Source organism: Doryrhamphus excisus, chromosome 17 (genome assembly GCF_030265055.1).
Source record: "Doryrhamphus excisus isolate RoL2022-K1 chromosome 17, RoL_Dexc_1.0, whole genome shotgun sequence".
Taxonomy (NCBI): Eukaryota; Metazoa; Chordata; class Actinopteri; order Syngnathiformes; family Syngnathidae; genus Doryrhamphus; species Doryrhamphus excisus.
In genome coordinates, this window is record NC_080482.1 from 15,578,972 (window position 1) to 15,593,353 (window position 14,382).

At 45.8% G+C, this 14,382-nt stretch overlaps 2 protein-coding genes across 5 annotated transcripts; one reads left to right on the top strand and one right to left on the bottom strand.

Annotated features, from left to right (window-relative positions):
* Window positions 1–221: 221 nt before the first annotated feature.
* bag6 (BCL2 associated athanogene 6) lies at window positions 222–12,328 on the bottom strand. Of its 4 annotated transcripts, none has more exons than XM_058053840.1 (25): window positions 11,639–12,328; window positions 9,903–9,996; window positions 9,697–9,814; window positions 9,378–9,592; window positions 9,208–9,279; window positions 7,165–7,287; window positions 6,900–7,096; window positions 6,694–6,826; window positions 6,388–6,588; window positions 6,087–6,303; window positions 5,860–5,907; window positions 5,414–5,766; window positions 5,266–5,338; window positions 4,849–5,186; window positions 4,477–4,759; window positions 4,248–4,417; window positions 4,131–4,184; window positions 3,948–4,056; window positions 3,683–3,807; window positions 3,447–3,581; window positions 3,251–3,307; window positions 2,942–3,154; window positions 1,263–1,370; window positions 1,022–1,168; window positions 222–744 (listed from the first exon to the last, which is right to left on the bottom strand). In XM_058053840.1, the coding sequence occupies exons 2-25, from the start codon at window positions 9,981–9,983 to the stop codon at window positions 649–651; spliced, it is 3,666 nt and encodes a 1,221-aa protein (XP_057909823.1). In that variant the 5' UTR covers window positions 9,984–9,996; window positions 11,639–12,328; the 3' UTR covers window positions 222–648. The 4 variants fall into 4 exon arrangements, with proteins under 4 accessions (XP_057909823.1, XP_057909824.1, XP_057909825.1 ...); XM_058053841.1 differs by having other exon boundaries at window positions 9,903–9,990; window positions 11,639–11,762; XM_058053842.1 differs by lacking the exon at window positions 11,639–12,328 and having other exon boundaries at window positions 6,219–6,303; window positions 9,903–9,990.
* On the top strand, window positions 11,381–12,877 carry glrx3 (glutaredoxin 3). Its single transcript, XM_058053845.1, has one exon. The coding sequence runs from the start codon at window positions 11,801–11,803 to the stop codon at window positions 12,776–12,778; it is 978 nt and encodes a 325-aa protein (XP_057909828.1). The 5' UTR covers window positions 11,381–11,800; the 3' UTR covers window positions 12,779–12,877.
* Window positions 12,878–14,382: the final 1,505 nt, after the last annotated feature.

Below are 14,382 nucleotides of genomic sequence, written 5' to 3' on the forward strand. Positions count from 1 at the left end.
ATAATATAATTATAATATATAATATAATAAAAATAAAAAATTAGACAAATAATTCAAGGTGGACTGTTAGAATTATAAGCGTAAAATAATGTGTGTGTTATAAAAAAAATATATTCTGGCCCCCCGCACAGTTTTGTTAACTCAATGCGGCCCACGAGTCCAAAAGTTTGCCCACCCCTGCATTATTGGATATGTTTTATGGCAAATGTATTGTCCAATCAGATAATGCTGTCATTTAATAGTTTAATAATATGATTTTAAAACTACATGGAGTATAGTACATGTTTAAAATCAAGGTTTATTAAGCTTTACTGTACATTCATGTACGAAACGGCACCTTCGTGACATGAAAGTTGGCGCGTGCACTCGAGACAGGAAGACCGTTAGAGGATGGTTGAAATATGAGAAAGCACGGGAGGGGAAAGAAACGCAGACACGCACACGATGAAAGTCACTATCTTCAGTCAAATCTTACGGGGACAATAGAGACAGCTGGAGCAAAGCAATAAATAGGAACTAGGGGACTTTGCCGCATTAGAATCCTGCAATTAGCATTGTGGTGGGGGCGTGTCGACCTGCACTGAGTGGAAAGGAGAGGAGAGGAGGGGGTTGAGTTTGAAAAAGTTTGCCATGAAGACAGAGAGTCCACTACGAGTCGGACAAGAAGGCTCTGTGTGTGTCCGGGAACTGCTGAGGACTGAAGTCCGGGTCGTCCCGCACTCGTTTTTTGATGTCTGCTTTGACCTGGGAGGAAGTGGAGAAGATGACACACACATGGTGCAGGCATGTGACCTCACTGGACCAACAATGACGACCACAATCGATTATTGTTTCTCTGATTTTCGAATAAAATCAGTGCTCCCCTACCTCATATGATCCTTAAACACTTGGTGAGTGAAGCTTGGCGGTCACTAGTTTGACCGCACGGTTCCTTGCCCAATCCAAGGCTATGTGTAGTAGCTTTACAATAGTGAGCTTTATCTCCCTAAAAAAAAAAAAAAAAAAAAGAAAACCCCTTTACCTGCTCTGAATAAGCCTCCTTCAGCTCCTCAGTGTCCAGCTCTTCCTGCAAGCGCTCGCCAGACGTGATGGGCCTCACGCCGGCCGCCCTGGCCGCTTGGCTCACGGCGTCCGAGATGGAGGCCAGGCTTCCGCCACCCTGTCCCGTCTGACAAGGTACACGTATATTGCAGTGAGGGAGGGCGGCCTTCCCTTTGGGGTTGCAGTGGTGCAAAAGGTAAGACTAGCGAAAAGTGGCTCACCTTCCTGCGTTTCGCGGGCATGCCGTGCAAATAGGCGTCAGACAGTGGCGGCTGCGCCTTCATCTTCCTCTGAGTGATCATGTCGCACCTGATGATGGGAACCCACTCCTGCAAACATAGCAGCAGGTTAACACGGACGATGAGGGGATATCATGGAAAAGATGGCAGACGGCAGAGAAAGGCATATCTTAAAATATCTTAATTGTATCTGTAAAAGTGTCATGCAATCTGCTTTATGGGCACTTTGAGATCATTTATTGGATGTAAAGTGCATTATAAATTTATAATAATAAATGCATTATTATTTATATTATTATTATTTATTATTATTAATTGTATTATTATTATTATTATTATATGCTTGTGTCCCTTTTTTCAGGAGCACTTTGTAAATAACAGACCACATCAAATAACGAAATTATTGTATCTGTAAAAGTGTTATGCAATCTGCTGTATGTGCACTTTGAGATCAAGTGTGTTATAAATTTATAATAAGAATAATTTTTTATTATGTTATATTATTATTATTTGTTATTATTATTATTATGTGCCTGTGTCCCTTTTTTCAGGAGCACTTTGTAAATAACAGACCGCATCAAATAACGAAATTATTGTAATCTGCTATGTGTGCACTTTAAGATAATTTATTTGATGTAAAGTGCGTTATAAATTTATAATAATAAGAATACATTTATTATTATTTGATATTATTTGTTACTATTATTTTATATTATTTTTATTATTATTATGATGTAAAGTGCGTTATAAATTTATAATAAGAAGAATACATTTATTATTTGATATTATTTGTTACTATTATTTTATATTATTTTTATTATTATTATGATGTAAAGTGCGTTATAAATTTATAATAAGAAGAATAAATGTAGTATTATTTATATTATTTGTTATTATTTTATATTATTATTATTATTTGTTATTATTATTATTATTATTATTATTATGTGCCTGTGTCCCTTTTTTCAGGAGCACTTTGTAAACAACAGACCGCATCAAATAACTAAATTATTGTATCTGTAAAAGTGTTATGCAATCTGCTATATGTGCACTTTGAGATCATTTATTTGATGTAAAGTGCGTTATCAATTTATAATAAGAAGAATAAATTTATTATTTAATATTATTATTATGTGCTCGTGTCCCTTTTTTCAGGAGCACTTTGTAAACAACAGACCGCATCAAATAACAAAATTGATAAAACCGCCAAACCATGAAAATGTCGTCTCAAGCCATGATGCCAGCTTGTATGTTGACTTTAAATGAAATACTTTGGAAAGAACGGGCGGGCCGTATTCAAACATTTGGCGGGCCGGATGTGGCCCCCTGGGCCGTAGTTTGCCCACCCCTGCGCTAGACCTTATGACAGGAGTGTTTTTCCTTACTTAGCTTAGTAACAACCTGCGTTGGGAGTGGGTGCGCTAACTTTGGTAGCATGGCAAATCTCTTTCCGCTGGGACATTTGCAGATATTCTTTTGGTGTGGTTGCATATTAAATCTACCAGAGCTCTTGTATCAGCAGATATATGCAAATGTAGGTATTGGGAAGTAAAAAATAAATGAAAAAGTGTATCGGTCCTTCCCTAGTTTTGACATAAGTTCACGCTTTCTACACCTATCCAAAGTTGAGCAGTTACATTGAAACTAAGACAAGCTCTCACAGGAGGAAGGGTGGCAGCCCAGGCCTCGGACTCTCCGGCGGAGTCATCGCTGACTCCCTCGGCCGTCATGGGCGCTAAGGGCGTAGCTCCTCCCGCGGCACCCAAGTCTACAGGCAACGCTCTGGTCTCCCGTGATGACGCCCTGGTGTCGCGTGACACCGACATGGCCTCTTCTGCTGTGGTGGCCGCGGCAGGTGAGTGAGTGTCACTGATCTTTGAGTGTGAAGAGGAACAAAAGCGACGTGTAACAGCGGTTAAAATAGAACGAGGAGGTCATTAGAAAGAAGGTTAAGGACACGGGTGGTTTACCGTTGCACTTTGTGTTCGCTCGGGCTCTTGTGTGTCACCTGCAGCCGCCTGATCCCTCTGTGAGGAAAAAAAAAACAAATATCATGTATTATTTAGTAGCCATTGAAGATATAATGTGACAGGATGCAACAGGAAGTGTTTCCTGTAGCATGTGACCTGAGGGCCTAGGAGGCAGACGATACAATGCAGTGTCTACCTGTGTGTAAACAATGTAGCTTTGGATCTGCTCCTGTGTGATGGGGAGGTGTTCTAGAATGAACTGCAGTCGCATGGTCATCATGCTGGTCATCCAGTTGACAAGACTGGGGCTGATGTCACTCGACATCCGCCGCTGGAACACACAGTACCCATTCATTTCAGTTCCGAGGCCAGCAATGTCATCAGCACTCTGATGAGATGGGAGTGGGGCAGCAAAGAGTGCGCGTTACGTACAATCCGGTGGTTGATGACGGCAGTCAGAGCTCGCTGATCTCCTCTTAGGCAGTGCAGGTTGAGTGCCAGACACTCAAACAGCGCCTGGTTGCACATTTGAAGCAGGCGAAGCCCAAATGAATCATCTGGGGAAGAGGGATTCACAGATTAAGCTGCTTCTACATTTTTGCAGGATAAGAAAGTGCAATACCTGCTAAAAAAAAAAAAAAAATACATGCAAATACGCAAACACTTTGGATTTGTTTTTGTTTTTTTTTAAAGCCACCTGTACAACGCAGAATGTGCGTGGCGATGCGCATCAGCTGTTGTCTGAAAAAGGACATATTAGTCTGGGTGACGTCCACGCCCTCCAGCACGGTGACCGAGGATTCTCTCTGCAAAAGATATGACGTGTGAAGATAAGAAGAAGCTCAGCATAATTTGGGGGTAAGACTGGGTTAAGACTCACAAAGCTTTCCGTAATGTATTCCTCCAGTTCTTGCACAATAGTGTCAGCAGCGGCCTGAGAAGGAATTTGTTATTTTTTAATTCAGTAACTCAAACAACGACGATGATTGGTACTGACAGCGATGTTGGCATCTGTGGGCTCTCTGCCGTTGAGGTAGTTCTGGGTGAAGAACTGGGACAGTTGTGGCTGGATGCGGCCCAGCGGCTGGTGCTGCCCATGCAGCAGCATCACCAGGTCCGACATGGTGAACGTCTGGCACACCAGCATCAGCAGCTCGCCGAAGAAGCCTAACAACACAGATGAAGATGAGACTGGCCAGTGAGCCCTTGGACCGCTGTTTGTTTACCAGTCGGCTCCTCCGGACTGATGAAGATGTTGGTGGTCTGTGAGAGCCTCTGCATGAATTGCGCAATGCTCTCCGTGTCGTTCTGTGCTTGGCCCAGAGACCCCAACATGCTGCTCAGGACGCCGCGGACGATGCCAGTGAACAGCTCTGGGTTGAGAGCTTCGGATGCTCCTGCAGATGAAGAATTGGGAGTCGGGTTGGGAGTCGGGTTGGCTCCTGCGTTGGGAGCAGCAGTGCCACTGGAGGGGGGAGGAGGCGGCGGGGAGAAGATGGGCTGGGAAGCCTGAGAAGAAGTTGGAAACGGACACCAAGAGATGTTGCGGTCTCTATGACATGGGGTAGACGAACATAGGACCGTTGCGGAGCACAGACCTGCTGCATGAAGTCAGCCACTCCCTGCATGAGGTTGGGGAGACCTGAGGTCGTGACAGTGATGGAGGGCCCCCCCGCAGTACCCAGGGTGGCCTCTCCGGCAGCCCCCAGCAGGGAACCCAACATCTGGCTGAGGTCCGCGTGCATCTCCTGAGGCCGAGGCTCGCTGGAGTTGTTCTCAGGCTGACTCGATGGACTGGCTGTGTTTGCTTCTCCACTCGAGGTGGAGAAGGAGAAGGAGGAGGAAGAATTTTGAGAGGTAAAAGAGGACGCGGAAGAGGAAGTGGAGGAGGATGTGGAGGTGGATGAGGAGTTGGCTGCGTTGGCTGTCTGAGCTGCTGTAAAGTGAACAAAAAAACGCCTGGCTGACCACAATCCTTAATTCTAACTTATTTTATGACAGTAAATGCAACTTGCCCATTTGTCCCGGCAGCAGGAGCTGACCAACCAGCGTGCTAATCATCTGGTTGACAGCAGCAGCGTTGAAAGCCTGCGATAGATCATGGAGTGGTTTCAGTGAAAATTCAGCCTCAAAGCTAGCAAGAGCCACAAAAACCAATCCCACCTGTCCTGGCTGCTGGCCGGGCATGGCGGCCCTCACATTGATGGTGGTTCCTCGGGTGCCGAAAGCTGGCAGAGGAATGTTGGGCGCAAACGGTGGCCGGGTGAACACAACCCTGGCCTGGGGCTGGGGGCCAGCATGAGGAGGAGGTGGGGGTGCGGTAGGCGTGGTGGTGGGGGTGTTGGGACCTGTGGTAGTAGCTGAGGAGTTGGCCGTGGAGCTGTAGCCGGGAGGGGTGGGCTGCGGTGGGATCGGTTGGCCGGTGGCGGCAGCGGTGGCGGCAGCGGTGGCGGCAGCGGTGGCGTACTGGCTGATCTGTTGCATGAGATTCCTCATAAAGTCTGGGGGTAGACCACCTAAGAGGGGGTGAAACCCAAAAAAAGGTTAAATGCCAAAACCAACCTATGTGGAAATCAGCTGTTAAATGTTTTTTTTTTTTTTTTTTTTACCTGGCTGGCCAGGCACCTGGTGACCAGCTGCAGGGTTTGCACTTGAGCCTGCACACATTCCCAAATATGAAACGGTAACACAATGATAGCACAAAAACAAAGACATTTATCCCTTAACATGCTGTATTAGCTTGATGCAGGAGTGTGTAGCACCCAGCATCAAGACACACAAACACAGCTGAGGCGTGCAGGAACATTCAATCAGTGGCGGGTAGGGGACAACACACCGTCCGTGTTCATCTGCATCATGACCACCGGGACTGCCTGGTGGCTGATTCTGATGACCCGGGGGCCAGCCTGTCCCTGTCCAGCCTGCTGATTGGACGGGGAAGTCTGTGAAGGGGAGGTCTGTCCCTGACCTGCCTGCTCCGACTGGCTGGCTGGCTGGGCGGGCGGGGCCGGTCCCTCCGTGCCATTTGCCGTCATTGTGGCACCCAGGTTCATCTGGAGCAGAGACAGATGAATGCAGTGTCAGACGGGTTTGCCACGAAAGCACCCGGTAAGCACCCCGCAATGGCGCTCGCTCACATGCACTGGGATGTGGCGATGCACAGCACCGGGCATCGAAACGGGAACGGCGTAGTGGGAGATTGGCCGCACTATGTGGAGGTGACGGGGCACAGGGCTCATGAGATTCAAGCGCAGGTCACTTAGGGCCACAAGGGCGTTGCCAAGGAGACGGAGGCACTCCCATGTGAGGACTAGTGTCTGCTGATCATCGTCTCTTTCCTACAAATAGAAACAATAAATTATTGCTAATTCATATTTTTGTCACTTTATAGTTCCCGTGGCTTGAATGTGTCCCCAAATCTTTTTTTGTGTTTAAAATCCTACTGTATTGTTGTTGTATTCTGCAGTGGTGGCCGTCTCCAGAATGGTGTGAGCTCGTTGGATGAAGGGCTGCAGCCTCTCCTCCACCCTCCGTAGTTCAGACAACATCTCTGCCAGCTCAGTTGGACTCGGGTGACTAACACAAGAAAACTAATTTAGTGACTGTGAAAAACAAATCAATCAATTCTTTGAAATTGTGAAAGTCTCACTTGGGTCCAGGTTGGGGCGTTGGCCCCTCGGATGTTGCTGAGGAGGTGGGCGGCGGCGGGGGTGTTGTAGGAGGGGGAGATGTGTCCATGGGCTGAGTGGAGGGAGAAGGGGTGGAGGTAGTGGATGAAGACAAGGGAGGAGGTGCGGCTGCAGAGGACGTCGTCTCCGTTTGAGTGGATGTGTCAGCCGTTCCACCCTGACATGGAGGCAAACGTGGTGAATGAAAATAACCAGCTCGCAGCAAATAATACACTCGCAACTTACCTCCATTCTTTCAATTAAATCATTGATGTCCCTCAGCATGTTCTCAGCCAGCACCAGCCGCAGCCGAGGTTCACTCTGCACCTGCTGGTCCATGTCGATGTGCACGTTCACCGACCCGTTGCTCTGAAACGGAGAAGTTACGCAAGAACATGGATTCTGGTCAACGCCGGACCAAAATTCGATTCCACCCTCTGGCATCTCTGTGTGGAGTTTGCATGTTCTCCCCGTGCATGCGTGGGTTTTCTCCGGGTACTCCGGTTTCCTCCCACATTCCAAAAACATGCTAGGTTAATTAGCGACTCCAAATTGTCCATAGGTATGAATGCGAGTGTGAATGGTTGTTTGTCTATATGTGCCCTGGGATTGGCTGGCCACCAGTCCAGGGTGGACCCCGCCAAACAACATGGCTGGTCTCATCACAGTTTTGTATACTTTGTATACTTGCTGATCCTATCCATCCTGGTCACTCCCAATGAGAACCTCAGCATCCTCATCTCTGCTACCTCCAGTTCTGCTTCCTGACTTTTCCCTCAGTGGCACTGTCTCTAGACCAAACAACATGGCTGGTCTCATCACAGTTTTGTATACTTTGTATACTTGCTGATCCTATCCATCCTGGTCACTCCCAATGAGAATCTCGGCATCCTCATCTCTGCTACCTCCAGTTCTGCTTCCTGACTTTTCCCTCAGTGGCACTGTCTCTAGACCAAACAACATGGCTGGTCTCATCACAGTTTTGTATACTTTGTATACTTGCTGATCCTATCCATCCTGGTCACTCCCAATGAGAACCTCAGCATCCTCATCTCTGCTACCTCCAGTTCTGCTTCCTGACTTTTCCTCAGTGGTACTGTCTCTAGACCAAACAACATGGCTGGTCTCATCACAGTTTTGTATACTTTGTATACTTGCTGATCCTATCCATCCTGGTCACTCCCAATGAGAACCTCAGCATCCTCATCTCTGCTACCTCCAGTTCTGCTTCCTGACTTTTCCCTCAGTGGCACTGTCTCTAGACCAAACAACATGGCTGGTCTCACCACAGTTTTGTATACTCTGTATACTTGCTGATCCTATCCATCCTGGTCACTCCCAATGAGAATCTCGGCATCCTCATCTCTGCTACCTCCAGTTCTGCTTCCTGACTTTTCCTCAGTGGCACTGTCTCTGGACCAAACAACATGGCTGGTCTCACCACAGTTTTGTATACTCTGTATACTTGCTGATCCTATCCATCCTGGTCACTCCCAATGAGAACCTCAGCATCCTCATCTCTGCTACCTCCAGTTCTGCTTCCTGACTTTTCCTCAGTGGTACTGTCTCTAGACCAAACAACATGTCTCATCACAGTTTTGTATACTTACTTGTTAACTAGCGACTCCAAATTGTCCATAGGTATGAATGTGAGCGGGAATGCTTGTTTGTCTATATGTGCCCTGTGATTGGCTGGCCACCAGCCCTGCCTCTCACCCGAAGACAGCTGGGGAAAAATCCAAAACCCCCGCGACCCTCGTAAGGATAAGCGGTAGAAAATGAATGAATTAATGAACGGTTCCAGACAAGTGAATTACCGCCAAGTATGATTCCTCATTTATAAATTGAATATTTTCATAGGTAGAGCATAGAAAACCAGTTTATGACCCTTTAAATAATGCTTAACATAATTAGTACCACCTAGACATGAAATAACATCCCCAGAAGCACCTTTGCACACCGATTACCCACGATAGTAGACATAAGCCATTTAAAACATAAATAAGACTTGTGCTTGTGTGTATTGCTGTCAATGTCTTCCCTATGGTACATGAGTGGGGAGTAGACTATGAAACATTAAAAAAAAAAAAAACGTGAAAGAGTAAAACCGTAAAATTCAAACCGCCAAGTGTATTTGTATTTTGTGTTACGGTCAAATTGCACTGGGTGCAAGTGTGGGGGAAGTGCCAAAGCATTTCCAACAGATTCATCAGAATTACACGTTGGGCTGTTCTCGGCCTGAGAAAAGATTTAATTGTGGTGTCCCTCCCATGTGTGAGTTAGACTCACCCCGGCGCTGGTTGTGACTCTGGCATTTCTTGCGTTGTCCCCCATGTTGGACATCATCTGCTGAACTGACATCTAAATGGCAACATCACATTGTGACCAAGTTTGAACACACCAACAGCATGTTTCACACCAAATGAGTCAAAATAAATGCCGATGGTGATGAAATGCACCTGTATTTGTTGAGGGTCCATGATGTTGACCGGGAGGTTGAAGGTGCCAAGCATGACGTAACTGTTGGCATTGCGATCATGCGGAGGAACTTGGGAAGTATCGTGGGACGAGGACGAGGCCCCGCTGTCAGTCGAACCACCTCCTGACCCCGAGCCGGGCTGGGAGGGCGGAGGGGGTGCCCGCTCCACAAGGTGAATCACCTTGCCACCTACATCTGGAACAGACAAAAAAACATTGGGAGTGTTGCATTTTTGTTCCGAGGCTAAATTGAATTCTAGACGTGTTTTAATGAAGTTAAATAACCTTTGGATGACTTACTGTAGTCTGCCAGTGTCCTGTCATCCTGTAAAACTCTGCCCTGGTAAATGAGCCTCTGTTTATCGACAGGGATTTCCACAGAAGCCGCAATGTGCTCCTTGAACTCTTTTACAGTCAGCTACAGAAAAGAAAATACACCACGTACGAGGTAGATGAAAGTTAGTAGTGAAAGTTCAGTTTGGAGTAAACAGATCATCTTAATTTACCTGTGCAGCAACGGTGTATGTTCTGCTCTGAGAGTCTAATGTTTTAACGGTCACTTCTATGTCTGCACTTTGTTCCTCCATGGTATTCCTGTTCCTGACAAAAGTGGTTCAGGGTTAAACATAACAGCAATATATTGGTAACGTTTGGTAGCAAATGCTGACTGGATGTAATAGATGAACTGTGTGTCCCAATGAACGTTGCGTAGTTATTTTAAAGCAGGGGTGGGCAAACTTTTTGACTCGCGGGCCGCTTTGAGTTAACAAAATTGTCTCGGGGGGGCAAAATATATATTTAATACGCACTATTTTACGCTTATAATTCTGACATACATCCGACTTGACTTATGTTGCCAGCTGTTGTATGTTAAAATTTGAAATAATTAGAAGCAGTTGATGTTGATGCGAAATAATCACTAATAAATACAATAAATCACTATATTGACAGTTACTATGGTACCCATTATGGCATGGTATGGTCATATCACCTTGTACTTTGGTACGTGACAAAAAAAAAAAAAAACAAACAAACAAAAAAAAAAAACCTTAAACCATATTAGGAAAGCAGGAAGTGATCAAATTATTATGTCATTGTAGGGTCACATCACCTCGTACTTTGGTACAAGGTACATTATTAAAAAAAAATACAAAAAAATCCTTAAACTGTATTATGGAAAGCAGGAAGTGAACAAATGTAACAGTTAGTGATTGTAAAAGTACCAGATGGAGGGGTAGGATTTAATAAGCTTTGCTTCTTCCTACTCCTTTTGGACATGTGGAACTGTGAACTGATTATGTGATGCATTCAATTGTAATCTGATGCATGTTCAAATGAAATAAAACCATTACCATTACTATAGAAAGCAACTGGCGGGCCGGATTCAAACGCTTAGTGGGCCGCATGTGGCCCCCGGGCCGTAGTTTGCCCACCCCTGTTTTAAAGTGACATAATGTATTAGTGGTACTCATCTTATGTACACAACTATTGAGGAATTATGTGTAATTATCTTTATTGCCATATTGAATATCATCATGCTATCAACTACTTGGATTACCTTGATTCGCCTTAAAATGTGAATGTGAAATAATAATCAGATCTCTGGGACTTGGTCATTTTAAAAGTAGCTAGCAGGGTGAAATAATGTGAGCACTCCTGACCTACCGTTGTTGAAAATGCTCAGCTCTTTACTTATTTGTGTTAAAAAAATTGTCTACAATAACAAAAGAATTGTATTTAATTGAATTTTTTAATAAAAAATAACTGCTCAATTAATGTTTGACTGGATGGTAATATTTTTTAACAGTCACAGGGAACACATACACGATGACTTGCAATACCCAACCGATTAAACATGTCTTGAAGTTAAGAATACTTGTGTAAGGGACAGGATTTAAAGTGTGTCAACAAGAACGGGTGGGTGTTAAATCACAACGACTAAGCGGCTAAGACGGTTAGTTACGTAGTACATTTACCGCAACGTGTTGACGTGCGGAATTACCAAGCAAAGGTAACACAAATACAAAACTGTCGGGGTTATCGGATCCATCTCATATCATCGTTATGAAGATGACTAGCCGTCTCCTTGCTAGCTAACGCTAGCTCCAACTTCAGTGTGGTTAAACGTTAGCGAGAATGCTAACTAGAGAAAGCATAGCTAGCGCTCAGCAGCGATTTCGCTATTTTTACGCCGAGAATCGAATTATAATCACCATAACAGCGTCGTAGTTTTATTTCGTACCTCAAAGACGACTCTGTTATTTCCACTAATCCAGTGTGCGCTTGTGTTGCTTATCATCAGATTCCAAACGACTTCCGGCTAGCGTATTTAGCACTTGCTAGGAGTTGCCGGGCTACAAGGAAGTGACGCAACGCCGACACCGGACGTAATGCTTCGAGGAAAATGGCGAACGTAGTTGAGGCGAAGACTCAGTCGGACTTTGAGGGTTTACTCGCCAAAGCCGGCAAACGGCTAACGGTGGTTCACTTCCAGGCGGAATGGGCACCTCAGTGCGGACAAATGAACGAGGTGATGGCCGAGCTGGCCAAGGAACACGCTCACACCGCCTTCGTCAAAGTGGAGGCGGAAGCGGTGCCGGAGGTGTCGGAGAAGTACGAGATCGCATCGGTGCCTACTTTCCTTTTCTTCAAAGGAACGGAAAAGGTGGACCGGCTGGACGGTGCTCACGCTCCGGAGCTGACTAAGAAAGTGAAGCGCTTGGCGGTAAGCGGGAGCTCGGCGGGTGAGCAGGAAAGCGGCCCCGAGGAACTAAACCAGCGGCTGGGGAAATTGATCAACGCGGCACCGTGCATGCTCTTCATGAAGGGCTCCGCGCAGGAGCCTCGCTGCGGCTTCAGCCGGCAGATCGTCGCCCTCCTCAAGGAGCGCGACATCCAGTTCAGCAGCTTCGATATCCTGTCCGATGACGCGGTCCGACAGGGTCTGAAGGCCTACTCCAACTGGCCCACCTACCCTCAGCTGTACGTCAACGGCGAGCTGATAGGCGGACTGGACATCGTCAAGGAGCTGGCCGAGTCCGGCGAGCTGGAGAACACCTGCCCGAAGGCGGTCACACTGGAGCACCGCCTCAAAACGGTGATCAACCAGAGCCCCGTCATGCTGTTCATGAAGGGCAGTAAGGAGGCGGCGCGGTGCGGCTTTAGTCGGCAGATCCTGGAGATCCTCAACGGTACCGGTGTGGATTACGACACGTTTGACATCCTGCAGGACGAGGAAGTGCGACAGGGCCTAAAGACCTACTCCAACTGGCCCACCTACCCGCAGCTTTACGTGAAGGGGGAGCTGATCGGGGGTTTGGACATTGTCAAGGAGCTGAAGGAGAGCGGGGATCTGGGTTCGGTGCTCAAGGGGGACTCTTAGGTCTTATCTTGGGGCCACATGAGAGGCCTGCGTGTCCACGTGGTGTAAAACGTCAATAGCATAACAATCATATTAAAAACACATGGATTGTTTCAACTAGCATCCCTTCAAGTGTGTTTTATTTTTTTATGACAACTTCGATATAGCGAGTAGTTTATTTAAACTTGCTTGATTTATTTGCTTCCATGCCTAAATCCGATTTACTACTTTCAGTATTAAGGTTTCATGCTGACTATCACTTTCATATTCACTCATCTCCTACGTCCGACTGGTTTACTCCTGCAGTCTTTCTCATACATTCATTTATTTGTGGTGGTCCAAATGTATTTATGACGGGCCTAGTTTTGGTGCTGCCAAAATACCATAGAAAAGAACAGTGACTAGCTTGTCATTCTGACTCCGTACCGTAGATGGCGCTGTTGCTTCATATACATAACATACCTGGTCTGCTAAAGAAGAAAAAGCCATAGCAGGAGTATTGCAGGTGCCATATTTTGTTTTTTTTTTGTTTCCTGCTCTTTTTTTGTCTCAAACAGTGTGCATAAAAATGCAAATTATACAATGATGTCATATGTAGATATGGAAAACACGATACATAAATGGTAATGATTTTACAGTAAACCTCGGATATATCGGACTCGGATATATCGGAAATTCGCTCACAACGGACAGATAAAAAAAGAAGCGATTTTTCTGTAATGCATTTCCAATAAAAATTCATTGCATATATCGGATTTTTTATAACGGATTTCGCCTATTTCGGACAAAATCTCCAGTCCCGTTCCAATGCATTTCCATGAAATTTCCCTCGCATATATCGGATGGCCGCATCGTGGCGCTCCGATTCGCCGAATCGTGACAGGCCGCTATACGACGTCATTTGCAGCGTTGCCTGCGCGTCCAGGTACATTGGAAACATAGTCAAGGAAGTGCCTTTTTATAACGCAGAGGTGGGCAAACTACGGCCCGGGGGCCACATCCGGCCCGCCAAGTGTTAAAATACGGCCCGCATGTTCTTTCCAAAATATTTCGTTGAAACTTAACATACAACCTGGCATCCATCATGGCTTGAGCCAACTTTTTGATGGTTTCGGTAGCTTTTTTATTCATTCATTTTCTATCGCTTATCCTCACGAGGGTCGCGGCGGGTGCTGGAGCCTATCCCAGCTGAGTCGGCAATTAACCTAGCATGGTTTTGGAATGTGGGAGGAAACCGGAGTACCCAGAGAAAACCAACGCATGCACGGGGAGAACATGCAAACTCCACACGAGGGTGGGATTGAACTCGGGTCTCATAGCTGTGAGGTCTGCACGCTAACCACTCGCCCACCGTGCAACCCGTACTTTTTCTTTTTATTAATTTGTTTATTTGATGTGGTCTGCTCGCCTATAACTTGTAAAAAATATATCGGACAAAACCAGTGGGAACAATTGAATCCGATATATCCGAGGTTTACTGTATTTAATTTGAACATGCATCAGATTAAAATTGAGTGCATCACCTAAATAATAATATTCATTAGAATTTTTTTGTCTCATTGCAATGTGTCAACAAATGAAATGTGTAATATTAGCTTGTTTAAGATAATTTTAAGTTGTGGCAA

What these genes read in the sequence shown, in the direction of transcription:
- glrx3 (XM_058053845.1), top strand. Translation starts at nt 11,801, where the DNA reads ATGGCGAACGTAGTTGAGGCGAAGACTCAGTCGGACTTTGAGGGTTTA.
- bag6 (XM_058053840.1), bottom strand. Translation starts at nt 9,983, where the DNA reads ATGGAGGAACAAAGTGCAGACATAGAAGTGACCGTTAAAACATTAGAC. An exon ending in TGGACCCTCAACAAATACAG is followed by an intron (nt 9,280 to 9,377) that starts GTGCATTTCATC and finishes GTTGCCATTTAG; the next exon opens with ATGTCAGTTCAGCAGATGAT. An exon ending in GATGCAGATGAACACGGACG is followed by an intron (nt 5,908 to 6,086) that starts GTGTGTTGTCCC and finishes GAATGTGTGCAG; the next exon opens with GCTCAAGTGCAAACCCTGCA.